Source organism: Stenella coeruleoalba (genome assembly GCF_951394435.1).
Source record: "Stenella coeruleoalba genome assembly, chromosome: 4".
Classification (NCBI taxonomy): Eukaryota; Metazoa; Chordata; class Mammalia; order Artiodactyla; family Delphinidae; genus Stenella; species Stenella coeruleoalba.
The window spans coordinates 35,699,950-35,715,645 of NC_137149.1; the positions used below are offsets into that span (position 1 = coordinate 35,699,950).

Below are 15,696 nucleotides of genomic sequence, written 5' to 3' on the forward strand. Positions count from 1 at the left end.
ATGATTCTTTTTTTTTTTTGCGGTACACGGGCCCCTCACTGTTGTGGCCTCTCCCGTTGCGAAGCACAAGCTCCGGACGCGCAGGCTCAGCGGCCATGGCTCACGGGCCCAGCCGCTCCGCGGCATGTGGGATCTTCCCGGACCGGGGCACGAACCCGTGTCCCCTGCATCGGCAGGCGGACTCCCAACCACTGTGCCACCAGGGAAGCCCCTTGTATGATTCTTGATGTTATGTTTGCATGCCCCTAGTCCATCTGCCTAGTTATGACTCACAATTTGTCCTCATTCAAGTCACAGTTGAAATGTCCCCTTGACCACTGTGACATGCTGGTTTATTTTCTTCAGTATTTAATTGCAGTCTGAAAATATTGTTTATTGTCTTTCCCTTCCCCCCTACAAGAATATAAGCTCCATGAGAGTAGAAACCTATATTCCCATTTTGTTTTGCTGCTTTTATCTTCAGAGTCCAGAAGAGTAGGCATTCAGAACTTACTGAGTGGGTGAACTTTGTGCCCTGACTCTTGTGTACTGGAGTTCAGATTTTTTAATGGTGCTAACCCTCAGCCTGTCCCTTGAGAACCTGAAACAACTTACGTGATTCACCCACATTCCTCGTTCATAGGGCTTACTAACACTTAGCTACTGGTCTAACAGCTAACAGGTAGTCATTCTAATAATTCTGATATTCCCTTTAACTAACATGGAGTTTTACTTTAAAAGGACTTAGAGATCTCATTTTTTCATCAAATTTTAAAAAACAACTGTTATTTTCTGTTTTAATATCATAAATTCAGTTATGATTCCTTATAGGATTTTACACAGTAATATTTTACTTCGTAAAGTGAGACAATATATGTAAGCACCCAGCATATGGTAGGTACTCAGATGTTAATGTACCTTTTCATTAAAAACTTTCATTATTAAAATTGCTTGCCTTTAAAATATATATATAGATACTTGAAGCACATTATTATCAAGTACTTAAAAATTAAAACTTGAAATCTTTTTGTCTTCAAGAGTAACTCAAGAATTGAAAGATATTTTTAAGGCAAAGATACTCTCCCTCTACTCAAAGGCAGCAAAGATCACAGAGAAGGTAGAAACAACAGATATTTTAAAATAAATGTTTCCAGAACTAATTCTCCTCTTGATATGGTTCTAGTTCACTGTTTTTTCCTAGTTCATTCTTATTCAAAATAAAACCTATTTTATTTTGCTTAATGTTGAACCCACAGACCTTTCTAATGGACCATGTATAAAGACAGCATGCTTATAAGATGTATGTTTTAATGTAGTTGATCACATTTCATTTAAAATTTTTTTGGAGTCTCTTATTCAGGAGTTGACTGACTAGAGTAAATCAATGATGGAAATTAGCTCAAACATATTATTTCAGTGCATGAAATAAAGAACTAAGTTTTCTGATATATGCTTTTAATATATGGCCCAGGATTATGAACTACTGAGAAGTATTAAATTGTTTTGTGATAATGATTTTTAAAATTTATGCACATGACTTTGGTTAATAACTTTAAAATGAATATTTGGACTATTTTTACTATAAAGATATCTGACTTGACTGTGGTGAAACTTTATGCTAAAAAATTATTTAAAAATTAATCCCACTTAACTGTGTTTGTTTTCAGATGGATTTATAGTCCTTCTTTCTTTTTTTCTTTCAAATTACTTTTAAACATTAGCATGTATGCCACAGATCCAAAAAATGAACATTTGGAGGATAAAAACATCCAATCATCTACAACTCCTCAGGTAAAAAATTAAAACTATATTGTAACATATGACATGAAAACAATCTGATGTTAAAATTTATTTTTGAAGTTTACTTAATAGGTTTTTATATATGTTTGGTTTAAAAGTGAGAAGTGGTCATTTTATACTATGAAACCATAGAAAATGAATTCATAGCCCTATACTTATTGAATGTGAAAGATATCCATGACATATTGTTAAGTAAAAAAGCAGATTATGGAACACTAGTATATTTACATTTTTATTAATAAATAACACACATACTCTCTCTCCCTTTCTCAGTCTCCCTCTCTCTTTTACATACATGCACACATTTCTAGATAAATATATATCAATATGTTAGCAATGGTTAACTCTGAATAGTGGGATTTGGAATGACTTTATTTTTTTCTGCTTATCTATATTTTTTGTTTTTCTAGCATGATCATGTGTTACCTGGGTATTTAAAAAATAAATGATTCAGGCTAAAAAAAAAAAACAAACGTGGTCATTTTAAAATAGCTAGTTTTAATATGTCCCAAGAATGGGCAAAAGGAATGAAAACATGGAAGGGGTGACTATAGATTATTTTGGAACCAAAGAGGCAGATTTTAGGAATAATGAAAATTTGGCTTACTATTTCTTGCCATGTCCAGAATAAAGTTAGTAGTTTAGAGTAAAAGAGGTAAAGAAAAATCTAAATTAATTAAAATGTGCTGTACATTCGAAGGAGACCCAGGTTTTTATTTTTGCAAGTATGTAGAGTAAGTCATTAGACCTTTTGTTGACCTAGTTTTACTAAATATTAATTGCTCATAATTAGAATTATAAATTGTTTATTTTTATTATTTTTTCTCTTTTTTTTTGCGGTACACGGGCCTCCCAATGCCGTGGCCTCTCCCGCTGCGGAGCACAGGCTCTGGACAAGCAGGCCCAGCGGCCACGGCTCACGGGCCCAGCCGCTCTGCGGCATGCGGGATCCTCCCGGACCCGGGTACGAACCCGCACCTCCTGCATCGGTAGACGGACTCCCAACCACTGTGCCACCAGGGAGGCCCCTAAATTGTTTATTTTTTAAATAGAGGTTTCTACAGTTCTTAAGGGCCAAAAAAGTCCTTTTTAAAAAATGTTTAAAATATTCACCATTGATCCTAATTACTTTATCTGTAAAGACTTCATCTTACTCTATGTAAATTTATTATAAATTCTGAAATAATAAAACTTAAAATAATATGGTTTTATTGTATATGACCTTTCACCCACCCTAATCAAAACTCACCTTTGTGTCTTTACCCTGAACCTTTTGTATAGTGACAGACTTTCCAGAAAAAGGTCTCTATATCAGAACTCCAACAGATTAATCATGATCCGGTTTAAAGAACTTTGATTTTAAAGAGCTACATAATTTGTTTACACCAGCTTCTATGGTGCCTCTGTCTCCCTAGTCATTAAATGCTTCCTCTTCCTTTCCTTATTCTGTCCAAGCTCTCTAGCCTTTGTTACCATTTCTTGTGACAATGTGATGTTCTCTCTCCACTGCACTCAAAAATATTATCAATACACTCAAAGCATTGGCCTGCATGTCCACACACGTACATGCGTACGCACACACACATGCATCATGATAACAGCAAGGATGTTTGAATATCGCTATTCCATGGTTAACTATTCTGTTCTGTTTCTTTTTAATCTTTTGTTTTGGTTTGGTTTTTACCTTGGGAGAAGCCTTTCAATATTCTCACAAACTAAAGGTGTCTTTTTCCCTCCTAAATCAGCAGTTTCATTATTAGACTAATTACCATTAAATACTGGAAGATTGAGGTATACCCATAAACCATCTAAATATGTTATCTATAAATAGTAGTGGAAAAAGCATGAACATTGAATTTCTGAAAGCGTGATCTGTTTTCTTCTCATTTTTCTTTGTTATATAATTTTTCAAATGAAATGAATCCAAGTTAAATTATATTTCACCTCCTTTCCAATTTAGTTGCATTTTAATTCTACAAAAGTTTTGCTGAATGATGTTTGGGAGTTAGACTAAGTAGGGACAGTTTTAATTATTCTGCCTGCACTATAGGCGTACTTATTCAGTATACATAAATCACAAATGAATATGGCAGGGAGGCAGGTCTACAAAAGGCTAAATCAAGGTGCCCTACAAAATACACTGTTGTTACCTCCCCAAATACCTATTGATATAGAGCATGAATATTATTTTGTATGTATAATTCTCCATGTTCACAGTAATAATATGAATTTAATTATGAAATTTGGTTGTCTCTTACATTCATAAAATTGTACAAGTATATTTCTTAAAAGACTTTCTTGTTTTTACTTCAGATCCTCAAAGCTAGTGATACTAATGAACATGAAGAAACTAAGGAAACTGTCTTGTCAAAAACAGAGGAAACAAAACCACAGATGGAAAAGAAGTGTTCTTGTCCTCCACAAGGAACACTGAATGAAACTATTACAAATGGTATGTGAAATAAGATATGTAAATGGATAGAAAATGAGAAATATATTTGATAAGTATTAAAATACAAGCCAACAAAGACACTGCTTAATCTATACACTCCAGATCAGATGAGCAGCCCTGTTTACAAGCAATATGTGGACAAAGAAGAAATAGTTCCTTAAATCTGTCAAAAATAATAATTGCTTAACAGATCTATATTTTAATGTTTTTCATGACTTTTTATGTTAAATTTTGGAAATTAGAAACAGAAGTGATAGAAAGATTTTTATTTAAAACCTACTTTTGACATTTAGTTTTAAGTAGCTAGAAGGAACATTATATTTCTGCCAATATTAAGGTTCTTATTTAAATTAAGCCCCAAATTTTATGCTGTCTTAAAGAGTTGTGTAGAACTTGCTTTCCCACTAAAATTTTAAAGCATCTCATTGTCACCAAATATTTATAGAAGGTTTTTTTCCCTAGATTTCTATATGATTAAACTTGAGAGAGAGCGAGAGAGCGTTTGACCTCTAGAAGTACAGATCTCACAGAAAACAAAAATTAGATTAAAATATGATGAAGGATTAGTATTTGAAGTTTACATTGTTTTTCTTTGCTGCTTGCTAACTTTAAACTGAAAATTTTATTAATTGATGTAGTAAATTCATTTAGGAAAAGTTGCTTTTTAATTAAAATCAGTATTCTTAAGTCCCTGAATCTAAAGTAAACTTGAACATCTGCCAATGTAAGTGACTGGACTCCTTTCTGCACATAGGTCTCACATACACATCCCCATGACTTTATTTAGGGGGCAGTTTCTATACAGCAGTTGTTAGAAGTAGGGCCGGTGCATGTGGAAGAGAGGGAAATGTATTGGTCACCAAAGATTATCCATTGAGGTTGAGGACTGTGGTTTGCTCAGGAACTAGTTGAGGAGTTTTATAACAACAAACTTTGATACTTATAACTGGTTTCCCCCTTTGTTTTCCTTCATTTTTGATTTTGCAAATTTAGAGAAATTCATAGGAAAAAGGAGCTTCATGTTTCTATCTTTGGGGTCTATATTCTTGTACTCTCTTTTTCAATCTGTCTCTCTCTCTCCCTCTCACATACACACCCTATTTTCAAACTAAACAAACTCTTAAAAGAGTGTATACTCTGGATAATAGAAAGAAATAGAGCTGCGGTTTGTCAACAAGTCATGTTTAATTCAGCAATCCTGCAGTGCACACAGGTTAAATTAAATAAGAAATCTAAACTTTCAACCACATGTAGAAATCAGTCTCATCACTTTTAATCACACTGTTTATATCTTACTTGGAGGTTGGCTTCCCTAATCACAAAGAAATGGATACTCTAGGGCAATAAGTTTAGGTTTTAGGCTATTGCTCCTTTTTGTTTCTTTTTAGTTTACTTTGAATAAAGGTACTAACTTATTTCCATTATTTTTCCTTTAAATAAATGAAAGGGTAGCTTTATTATACATCCAACTATGATTTTCAAATAATCTTGGAACCAAATTTCTCCATTAAAATCTTACCACTAGTTTCATAAAGTAAGCAGTCTTGGTAGTTTAGAGCTCAAAAATAATATCCCAGACAATTCCAGTTTCTGATCCAGCATCATCACTCCATCCTTGCAACAAATAAAGAGCTGAACAAACTGAAAAATCATCAACTCTTCTTAGTTCCGTCAAAGAAGTGAGGTCACAGGGCAAATTACTGCCCCCCAAATTAGAGACAGGTTGATACAGAGAATCATAAGTTAGAGCAGAAACCTCTGCGGGAACCAATAGTGAGGGTAGGAAATTTGTCAATTAGCTGGAAGCTCAGTGTGGGCAAGTCTGAGAGTTAAAAACTATAGTAGGAGCCCAGTCATGGTGTTGGGGGACATCCTTTTGTGAGTTGTACCTCCAAGAGCCATCTGTCAGGGAGAGAGAAACGGTAACCACTGTGAAATACAACAGAGATCCTGTTCTTAATAAAACCTGCCTTCAAGAGAAACTGTAATATCAGAGTATAACCTGTGGGGACTTTATTAGCCTAACCAACTAAGGAGAAGAGAAATACCCAACTCCAGCCCTCTCTAGCCATACCATACAACCTAAGGGGGTGAAAAAAGAAAAAAAACCCTGAAAAGAACTTGTGAAATTTACATACAGGCTCACTAAAAGACTGAGGCCTAATCATAGGACTATAGAACTCTTCTTCTTCCCCTACAACTTACCTTCACATTACCATAGGTCCTTTTACCAGCACATCATGTTCCCCTTTAAACAAAAATATATAAAATGTATTAAAAGGCACAAAACACGTTTTGAAGAGACAGAGAAAGCATCAGAACCAGACCCAGATATGGCAAGGGAGTTGGAATTATGAGACCATGAATTTAAAACAGCTCTAATATACTAAAGACTCCAGTGGAAAGGTAAACAACATGTAAGAACAGATGGGTAATGTAAACAGAGAGATGGAAACTCTAGAAATCAAAAACACTGTAACAGAAATGAATGCCTTCAATGGGTTCATTAGGAGACTATGCACTGAGGAAAGAATCTGAGCTTGGGGATTTGTCAACATAAACTTTCAGACCACAATGGACTTAAAAGTATGATTTATTAACAGAAAGGCAGCTAGAAAATCCCAGAATACTTGGAGATTAAACAATATACTTGTAAATACACATGGGTCAAAAAAGAAACCTCAAGAGACATTTTTAAATATTTTGAATCAAATGAAAATACAAGCTATCAAAGTTTGTGAGATGCACTGAAAGCAGCACTTAGAGGGAAAATTATAGCATTGAATGCATATATGAGAAAAGAAGAAAGGTATAAAGTCAGTTATCCAAGCTTCCACCTTAGGAAACTAGAAAAAGAAGCAAAATAAATTCAAAGTAAGCAAAGGAAAAGAAATAATAAAAATTAGAGCAGATATCAATAAAATTGAAAACAAGAAATAGAGAAAATCAATGAAACCAAAGGCTTGTTCTTTGAAAAGATCAGTAAAATTGATTGCCTCCAGCTAGGCTAACTAAGAAAAAAGAAAACATAAATCACATATCAGAAATGAGAGCGGGAACATCACTACAGATTCCATGGGCATTAAAATGATAATAAAGGAACATCATAAACAACTCTATGTCCACAAATCTGATAGTTTAGAAGAAGTGGACCAATTCCTTGAAAGACCCAATCTACCAAAATGCACACAAGAAGAAATAGATAACCTGAATAAGACTATACCAGTAAAAGAAATTGAATCAACCATTAATAACCTCCCAAAACAGAAAGTATCAGACTCAGATGATTTCACTTGTGAATTCTACTAACTATTTAAGAAAGAAATTATACCGATTTTCTACAATCTCTTCCAGAAGATAGAAGCAGAGGGAAGCCTGCCAACTCATTTTATGAGTCTAGTATTACTTTCATACCAAAACTAGAGACATTAGAAGGGGAAAACGAACCAATATCTCTGATGAACATAGATGCAGAAATTCTCAATTTGTTGTAATTCTCTATATTAGCAAATAGAACTCAACAACATATAAAAAGAAGTATACTTTACAACCTTGTGGGATTTATCCTTGATATGCAAGGTTGGCTCACATTTGAAAATGAATTAATGTATTCCATCACATCAACAAACTAAAGAAGAAAAATCACATGATTATATCAACAGATGCAGGAAAAGCATTTGACAAAATCCAATACTCATTCATGATAAAAACTTCAGCAAATTACAAGTTCTTTGTCAACTTGACAAAGAACATCAATTAAAAATCTATAGCTGCCATCATACTTAATTGTGAGGGAATAGCTTTCCCAGTAAGATCAGGGACAAGAACATGATGCCCTCTCTCGCCGCTCCTTTTCAATATTGTACTGGAAGTCCTAGCTAATATAGTAAGACAAGAAAAGGGTATAAAAGGCATACAGACCGGGAAAGAAGATATAAAACTGCCTTTATTCACACATGACATGATTGTCTATGTAGAAAATCTAAAGAATCTAGGGGAAAAAATCTCCTGCAACAACTAAAAAGTGAGTATAATAAGGTTGCAGGATACAAGGTTAGTATACAAAAGTCAGGGTTTTTTCTCCTATTTACCAACAATGAACAAATGGAATTTGAAATGAAAAACGTATCACCATTTGCACTAGTACTCCCCAAATGAAATACCTTCATATAAATCTAACAAAATATGTACAATATCTACATGAGGAAAACTGCAAAATCCTGAAGAAAGAAATTTAAAAACTAAATAAGTGTATAGATTTTACACGTTCATGGAAGACTCAATATTGTCAAGAAATTAGTTCATCTCAACTCGATCTATAGATTCAATGCAACTCCAATTAAAATCCCCACATGTTGTTTCATGGTGTCGACAAATTCATTCTAAAGTTTATATAGATATTGCAAAGACCAAGAATAACTAACACAATATTGAAGGAGAAAAATTCAAAATTGAAGAACTGACACTACTCCCCTACAAGACTTACTATAAACCTACAATAATCAAGAGAGTATAATTTGGTGAACAGGATGTAAATATATTAATGGAACAGAATAGAGAGCTCAGAAATAGATAAACATAGTCAGCTGAGCTTTGACAAAGGAGCAAAGGCAACCCAATGGAAGAAAGGTAGTCTGGTGCTAGATCTACTGGATATACACATGCAAAACAAATTAATCTAGATCAGACCTTATGCCCTTCATAAAAATTAACTCAAAGTGGAACATAGACCTAAGTGTAAAATGCAAAACTGTGAAACTCATAGAAGTTAACATAGGAGAAAATCTAGATGACCTTAGTTATGGTGATTACTTAAAAACAAAACAAAACAGGGAAGGCACAATCCATGAAAGAAATAATTGATTAGCTGAACTTATTTAACATTAAAAACTTCCACTCTGTGAAAGACAATGTCAAGAGAATGAGCACACAAGCCACAAACTGGGAGAAACTTTTACAAAACACACAACTGATAAAGAACTATCCAAAATATACCAAGAACTTTTAGAACTCAACAATAAGAAAACAGACAACCTGATTAAAAATGGGCAAAAGACCTTAAAAGGCACTTCACTGAAGAAAATATACAGATGGCAAATAAGCATATAAAAATGTTCTCAACATCATATGTCATTAGGGAATTGCAAATTAAAACAACAAAGTACCACTGCATATCCATTAGAATGGCCAGAAGTCCCAAACACTGACACCAGATGCTGGTGAAGATTTGGAGCAACAGGAACTCTCATTCATTGCTGCTAAGAATACAAAATAGTACAGCCAATTTGGAAGACAGTTTGGCAGTTTCTTACAAAACTAAATATACTCTAACCATATGATTCAGTAGTCACTCTCCTTGATATTATTTACACAAATGGGCTAAAAATTTATGCCCACAAAAACCTGCACACAAATGTTTATAGCAGCTTTGTCCATAACTGCCAAAATTGGGGGGCGGGGGGTGCTTACACTGTTGGTTGTATCATACTCCTGTTTTTTTCCCAAACTCTCCATCATCTCCTAAAATTTTTGTTGTTAATAGTACTTTATTGAATTATAGTCAACATACCACAAAGTACAAAGATCTTAAGTGTACACAGCTCAATGAATGTAGACAAATGTATACATTTGTCGAAAACCATTGCTCACATCAAGATAACATAGAAAGGTCTTGCAACAGTATGACTTTCTTTATCCCTCTTCTGCCCTTGTGCTAGATTTATCATATATTTTACTTCTACATTCTTATTATTTTTGCTTTAAAAAAACAAAAGTCTTTGTTTTAAGTTTTAAAAAAATTCCCTTATGTTTGTTCACATGTTTACATTCTCTAGTTCTCTACATTTCTTTCTGGCAATCTGGGCTTCCATGTGGGATTCTTTCCCTTCAGCCTAAAAAACTTCCTTTAATGTTTCTTGTTGTGTAATTGTGCTAGTAATTAATTCTCTCAGCTTTTATTTGTCTGAAAATGTCTAATTTGGCCTTTTTAAAAATTGAAGTACATTTGACATATAACAGTTTCAGGTGCATAACATAATGATTTGATATTTGTAAATATTGCAAAATGATCACCACAATAAGTCAATCATTCATGGTTAAAAATTTTTTGTGTGATGAGAGCTTTTAAGATCTACTCTTAGCAACTTTCAAATATACAATACAGTGTTCCTAACTATAGTCACCATGCTGTACATTACTTCCTCATGACTTATTTTGTAACTGCAAGTTTGAACCTTTTGACCCCTTCACCCATTTACCCACCCTCTTACCCTCTGCCTCTGGCAACCGTCAGTCTGTTCTCTACATCCATGAACTTGATTTTTTTTTAATTCCACATATAAGAGAGATTATATGGTATTTGTCTTTCTCTGTCTGACTTATTTCTCTTAGCATAGTGCCCTCAAGGTCAGTCCATCTATGTTGTAGCAAATGTCAAGATTTTCCTCCTTTTTTGTGGCTGAATAGTATTTCATTATATATACATATATATATATATAGTACTATATATATATGTATATGTATCTACCATTTTTAATCCATTTATTCATTGATGAACATTTAAGGTGTTTCCATATCTTGGCTGTTGTAAATAATGTTGCTATGGACAGAGGGATGCTTACATCTTTTTGAATTAGTGTTTTCTTTGGAAAAATACCCAGAAGTAGAATTACTGGATCATATGGTAGTTCTAGTTTTAATTTTCAAGGAACCTCCATTCTGTTTTCCATAGTGGCTACATCAATATACATTCCCACTGACAGTGCATGAGGGTTCCTTTTTCTCCACATCCTTGCTAACATTTATTACTTGTGGTCTTTTTGACTATAGCCTTTCTAACAGGTGTGAGGTGTTATCTCATTGGGTTTTTTTTTTTTTTTTTTTTTTTTGCGGTCCGTGGGCCTCTCACTCTTGTGGCCTCTCCCGTTGAGGAGCACAGGCTCCGGACGCGCAGGCTCAGCGGCCATGGCTCACGAGCCTAGCCGCTTCGCGGCATGTGGGATCTTCCCGGACCGGGGCACAAACCCATGTCCCCTGCATTGGCAGGCGGACTCTCAACCACTGAACCACCAGGGAAGCCCCTCATTGGGGTTTTGATTTGCATTTCCCTGATGATTAGTGATGCTGAGCATCTTTTCGTGTACCTGTTTGCCATCTGTATGTCTTCTTTGGAAAAATGCCTATTCGGATCCTCTGCCCAATTTTTAATCGAATTGTTTGGGGTTTTTTTGCTATTGAGTTGTATGAGTTCATTGTATATTATGAACACTAACCACTTATCATATATATGGTATGCAAATATTTTCCATTTGGTAGGTCGCCTTTTCACTTTGTTGATGGTTTCCTTTGGTGTGCAGAAGCTTTTTAGTTTCATGTAGTCCACTCCCCACCACCTGCCCTTTTTTTTTTTTACTTTTGCTGCCTTTGCTTTTGGTGTCAAATCCAAAAATTCATCACCAATATCAACACTTAATACCTATGTTTTCTTCCAAAAGTTTTATGATTTCAGTTCTTATCTTCAAGTCTTTAATCCATTTTGAGTTAATTTTTATGTATAGTGTAGATAGAGGTCCAGCTTCCTTCTTTTGCATGTGACTGTTCAATTTTCCAAATACCATTTATTGAAAAGATTGTCCTTTCCCTATTGTATATTCTTGGCTCCTTTGTCATAAATTAGTTGACCATATATCAGTTTATTTCTGGACTCCAGAATAACAAATGACCCAGTGATCTATGTGTCTGTTTTTATGCTAATACCATACTATTTGATTACAATACTTTGTAATATAGTTTGAAATCAGCACACATGATACCTCCTTTGTTCTTCTTTCTGACCTTTATTTTTGAAGTATATTTTTTGTTGGGTATAGACTTCAAGTTCACAGGCCCTGTTTCCTTTAAGCCCTTTAAAGCTGTTCTTTCATTCTCTTTTGGCTTCCTTTATTTCCAATGACAAGCCAGCATAATTCTTATTGTTGTCCCTCTAAATGTAATTTGACTATATTTTCTGGATGATTTAAACTTTGTCTTTTCATCTTTGATTTCTACAGTTTAATTATAATGTGACTAGGCATACTGTTCCTTGTATTTATCCTGCTTAGGCTTCACTAGACTTTTTGGACCTGTGTATTGTCTTTCATCAATTTTGAAAAGTCATCTTCTCTTCAAATATTTATACTGCTCCATTCTCTCTCTCCTCTTCTTCTGGGACTTCAATTATACATATGTCACACCATTTCATATTGTTTCATAGGTTTTTTCTTTTTAAATTAATAGCATTTTAAAGCAACTTTTTTAGATTTACCTAAAATATGAGTGGTAAGTACAGAGAGTTTCCATTTAACCCTTTACCCCCTCATACACACATACAGTCTCCCCTATCACTAACACCTTACATTAGTGTGGTATATTTGTTACAATTGATAAACCAATATTATACATTATTATTAAAGTCCATAAATTACATTAGCGTTCACTCTTTGTGTTCTGCGGGTTTTGACATATTTATAATGATATGCATCCACCATTACAGTATCATACAGAATAGTTTCAGTGCCCTAAAAATTTCCTGTGCTCTAGCTATTCATTCTTCCCTCCTCCTGGAATCCCCTGGCAATCACTCATTTTTTTTTTTTTTTTTTACTGTCTTCATAGTTTTATAAACTTTAAGAAGCCCTCTTTATTCCTGGAGACTTTCCTCCCAGAGACATCCTTTTCTGCTTCCACCTATGTGGCTGTTTTCTAGGTCTGTGGAAGACTGTCATCCTAGAGCTTCCTTTCAATGCCCTCTTGGTTTGGATCTACTGTTTCCAAGATTAAAATCCTTCATCTTTCCTGGTTTCCTCCTGGTTTTGCTAGCATACATCCTCAAGTAAGTGCCAAAAAAAAAAGATACATGACAGCTAAACTTTCAGAGACCTCACATATATGAAAATGTTTTTATTCTGCTCTCACATTTGATTAGTTGGGTATATAATTCTAGATTAGAAATAATTTTTCATAGAATTTTGGAAGGGTTTATCTGCTGTCTTCTAGTATCTAGAGTTGCTGCTAAGAAATAGTATATAAATCTGTTTATGATTCATTTGGAAATGGCTTTTTTCAAGGTATCTAGAAGATTTTAGCATCTTCTCTATGTCTTTGCTTTTGCAACATTTTACAGTGATAAGTGTAGGTATGGATCTTTTTTCATGCTTTGTATTGAGCATTTAGTTGACCTTTTCAACCTGAACACTAAGAAAGTTGCATATTATTTCCTTGATAATTTCCCCCCTCCCCTCCTTTTTTTTTCTTTATTCTCTTTTCTGGTCAGATATTGGATGACCTGGATTGGTTTTTATCTCATATTTACCACCACTTTATGCTGCTTTCTGTTCTAGGAGATTTCTTTACTTCATTTTCAGTTTTTCATTTTTCCAGTTTTTCATTTCAGCAATCATATTTATTTTATCTCCAAGAACGCTTTTTTGTTCTCTAATTGTTCCTTTCATATGGTATTCTATTCTTATTTTATGTAAATTCTCAGATCTCTGAGAATATAATTTAAAATTTTTGTTTTATTTCATTCTGGTCCCTAAATTATCGGTTTCTTCTGAGGAAAGTTTTTCAGTTTGTTTTGCTTGACTTTTCCTTTTCTTGCTGCTGGGTTTTGTTTTATGTTAATGATCCTCAGTTGTCTGATACTTAAGAAGGAAGGTCTCAATAGCTTATGCAGATATACTATGCTGTTGTGATGGTAGGACCTGTTGTCAGGTCCCCCCTCTGAGACCATCTTCTGCCTGGGACAGGGCAGGACAAAGCTTTATTGACTGATGGGCTTTAGTTTGTGGTGAATGGACATAGAGCTGACTATGAAGTTGTGGGCTTTTCACATGCCAGAATGAGTTGTTTTCACTCTGGAACTCCAACAATCACTCTTAAAGCTTTAGCTGTCCCTTAGGTAATCCATTCAATGACTAAAAGTATGATAAATGTTAGCAGTTTCTAAGCACAGGAATGGAGAGAGGAGTAGAGCTGCTGACTGATGCTGTTGTACCACGTACAAACCCTTGATTAATTTCCCTTTTTTAGGCCCCTTTTCTCACTCCTTCTTTTAGCTGTATACTATTTCTAAGCTCAGATTTTCCTCCAGTTTCTATTGTCAAATGGATTTCTTTTGTAGGTACCTCGCATATTTAAGGCTGCAGCTTTCTCTACCTGTTTCCATCCTTCAACCTGGTCCTATCTGCTTTCACCTCCCGGAAGTGTGTGACAACAACTATCTCTTCTCCCCTAATTCTCTTCATGGTGATATGTTTTTTCCTTTTTATATTTCTATACTTTTATTTCAGTTAAGCTTTATATGCCCTGTCTGCCATCTTGAACTAGCTTGGTTTTGTTCTTATGTCCTTTTCTTCCTTCACTTAATCAAAACTCTCATTCATTTAGTTTATCAGCTCTCAGGTTGGTGTTGGGCAAGACAGCAAAAAGATTAATTTCAAACAATGTGCTTATTTATGCTAATAAATATCTGGTTAGTAAAATTTCATGAAATATTACTAACTTTAGGAAAAAATATATGAGGCAGATAAAAATTTTGTAGCATTGCTGGAAGAAAGATGTTAGGAAGAATAGAACCCAAGAAATCATCATAGGTCCTTTACAGTAATTTTCTGCCTGAAGCAATCTCCTCTTCACTTACATCCAGGTATAATTTTTTATTTCAGCTGTTAAAATGGGAGCTGGGAAACTACAGCCCATAGACCAAATCCAGTCCCCTACTTGTTTTATAAAGTTCTATTGTGCTAAAATGGCAAAGTTGGGTATTTGTAACAGAGGCCATATGACTCACAATGCCGAAAATATTTACTGTCTGATCCTTTACTGAAAAAAAATTTTGATCCATTTCCTAGAAGATCATTCCTGTACTATACCCTCTTTATTTCCTCTTTCAGGAATTGAGCTGCAATTTCATGAGTAACCTTACAGCCCAAATTTCTCTATCACCTCAGATATAATCTGGGTGGACACCATAAAATCAAAGAATCTTTGTATCTTAAATCAACTGAATTCCATCTTATTTTACTCCCTCTTCCCAGTAACATAGTAACTAAACTTGTTCTGTATACAGCACTCTTATTTTTTAAATAGCAAACATTTGATATTGGTCTATTTGGATTTTTCCTTCCTTCTTGAATCAGGTTTGGTAATTTATGTCTTTCTAGGAGTTTGTTTATTTCATCTAAGTTGTCTAATTTTTTAGCTTGAAGTTGTTTATAATATTTCCTTAACATTCTTTTAATTTCTGTAGGGTCTATAGTGATGTTTCCTCTTTCATTTCTGATTTTGGTGGTTTGTGTCTTCTCTCACTTTTCTTGGTCACTCTAGCTAAAAATTTATCCATTTTGTTGACTTTCTCAAATAATCAATTTTTTGTTTCATTGATTTTCTTTAGTGTTTTACTATTTTCTATTTTATTATTTTCTACT

At 34.3% G+C, this 15,696-nt stretch overlaps 1 protein-coding gene across 1 annotated transcript in view; it reads left to right on the forward strand.

The window, feature by feature from the left end:
• Positions 1-1,701: 1,701 nt before the first annotated feature.
• Positions 1,702-15,696, forward strand: part of SLC9B1 (solute carrier family 9 member B1) — a gene marked incomplete at both ends in the record, with an annotated part of 47,353 nt that continues 33,358 nt past the window's right edge. The window contains 2 exons of the mRNA XM_079920571.1: positions 1,702-1,770; positions 4,093-4,231. Coding sequence (XP_079776697.1) covers positions 1,702-1,770; positions 4,093-4,231 — 208 coding nt within the window. The remainder of the gene's footprint in view (positions 1,771-4,092; positions 4,232-15,696) is intronic.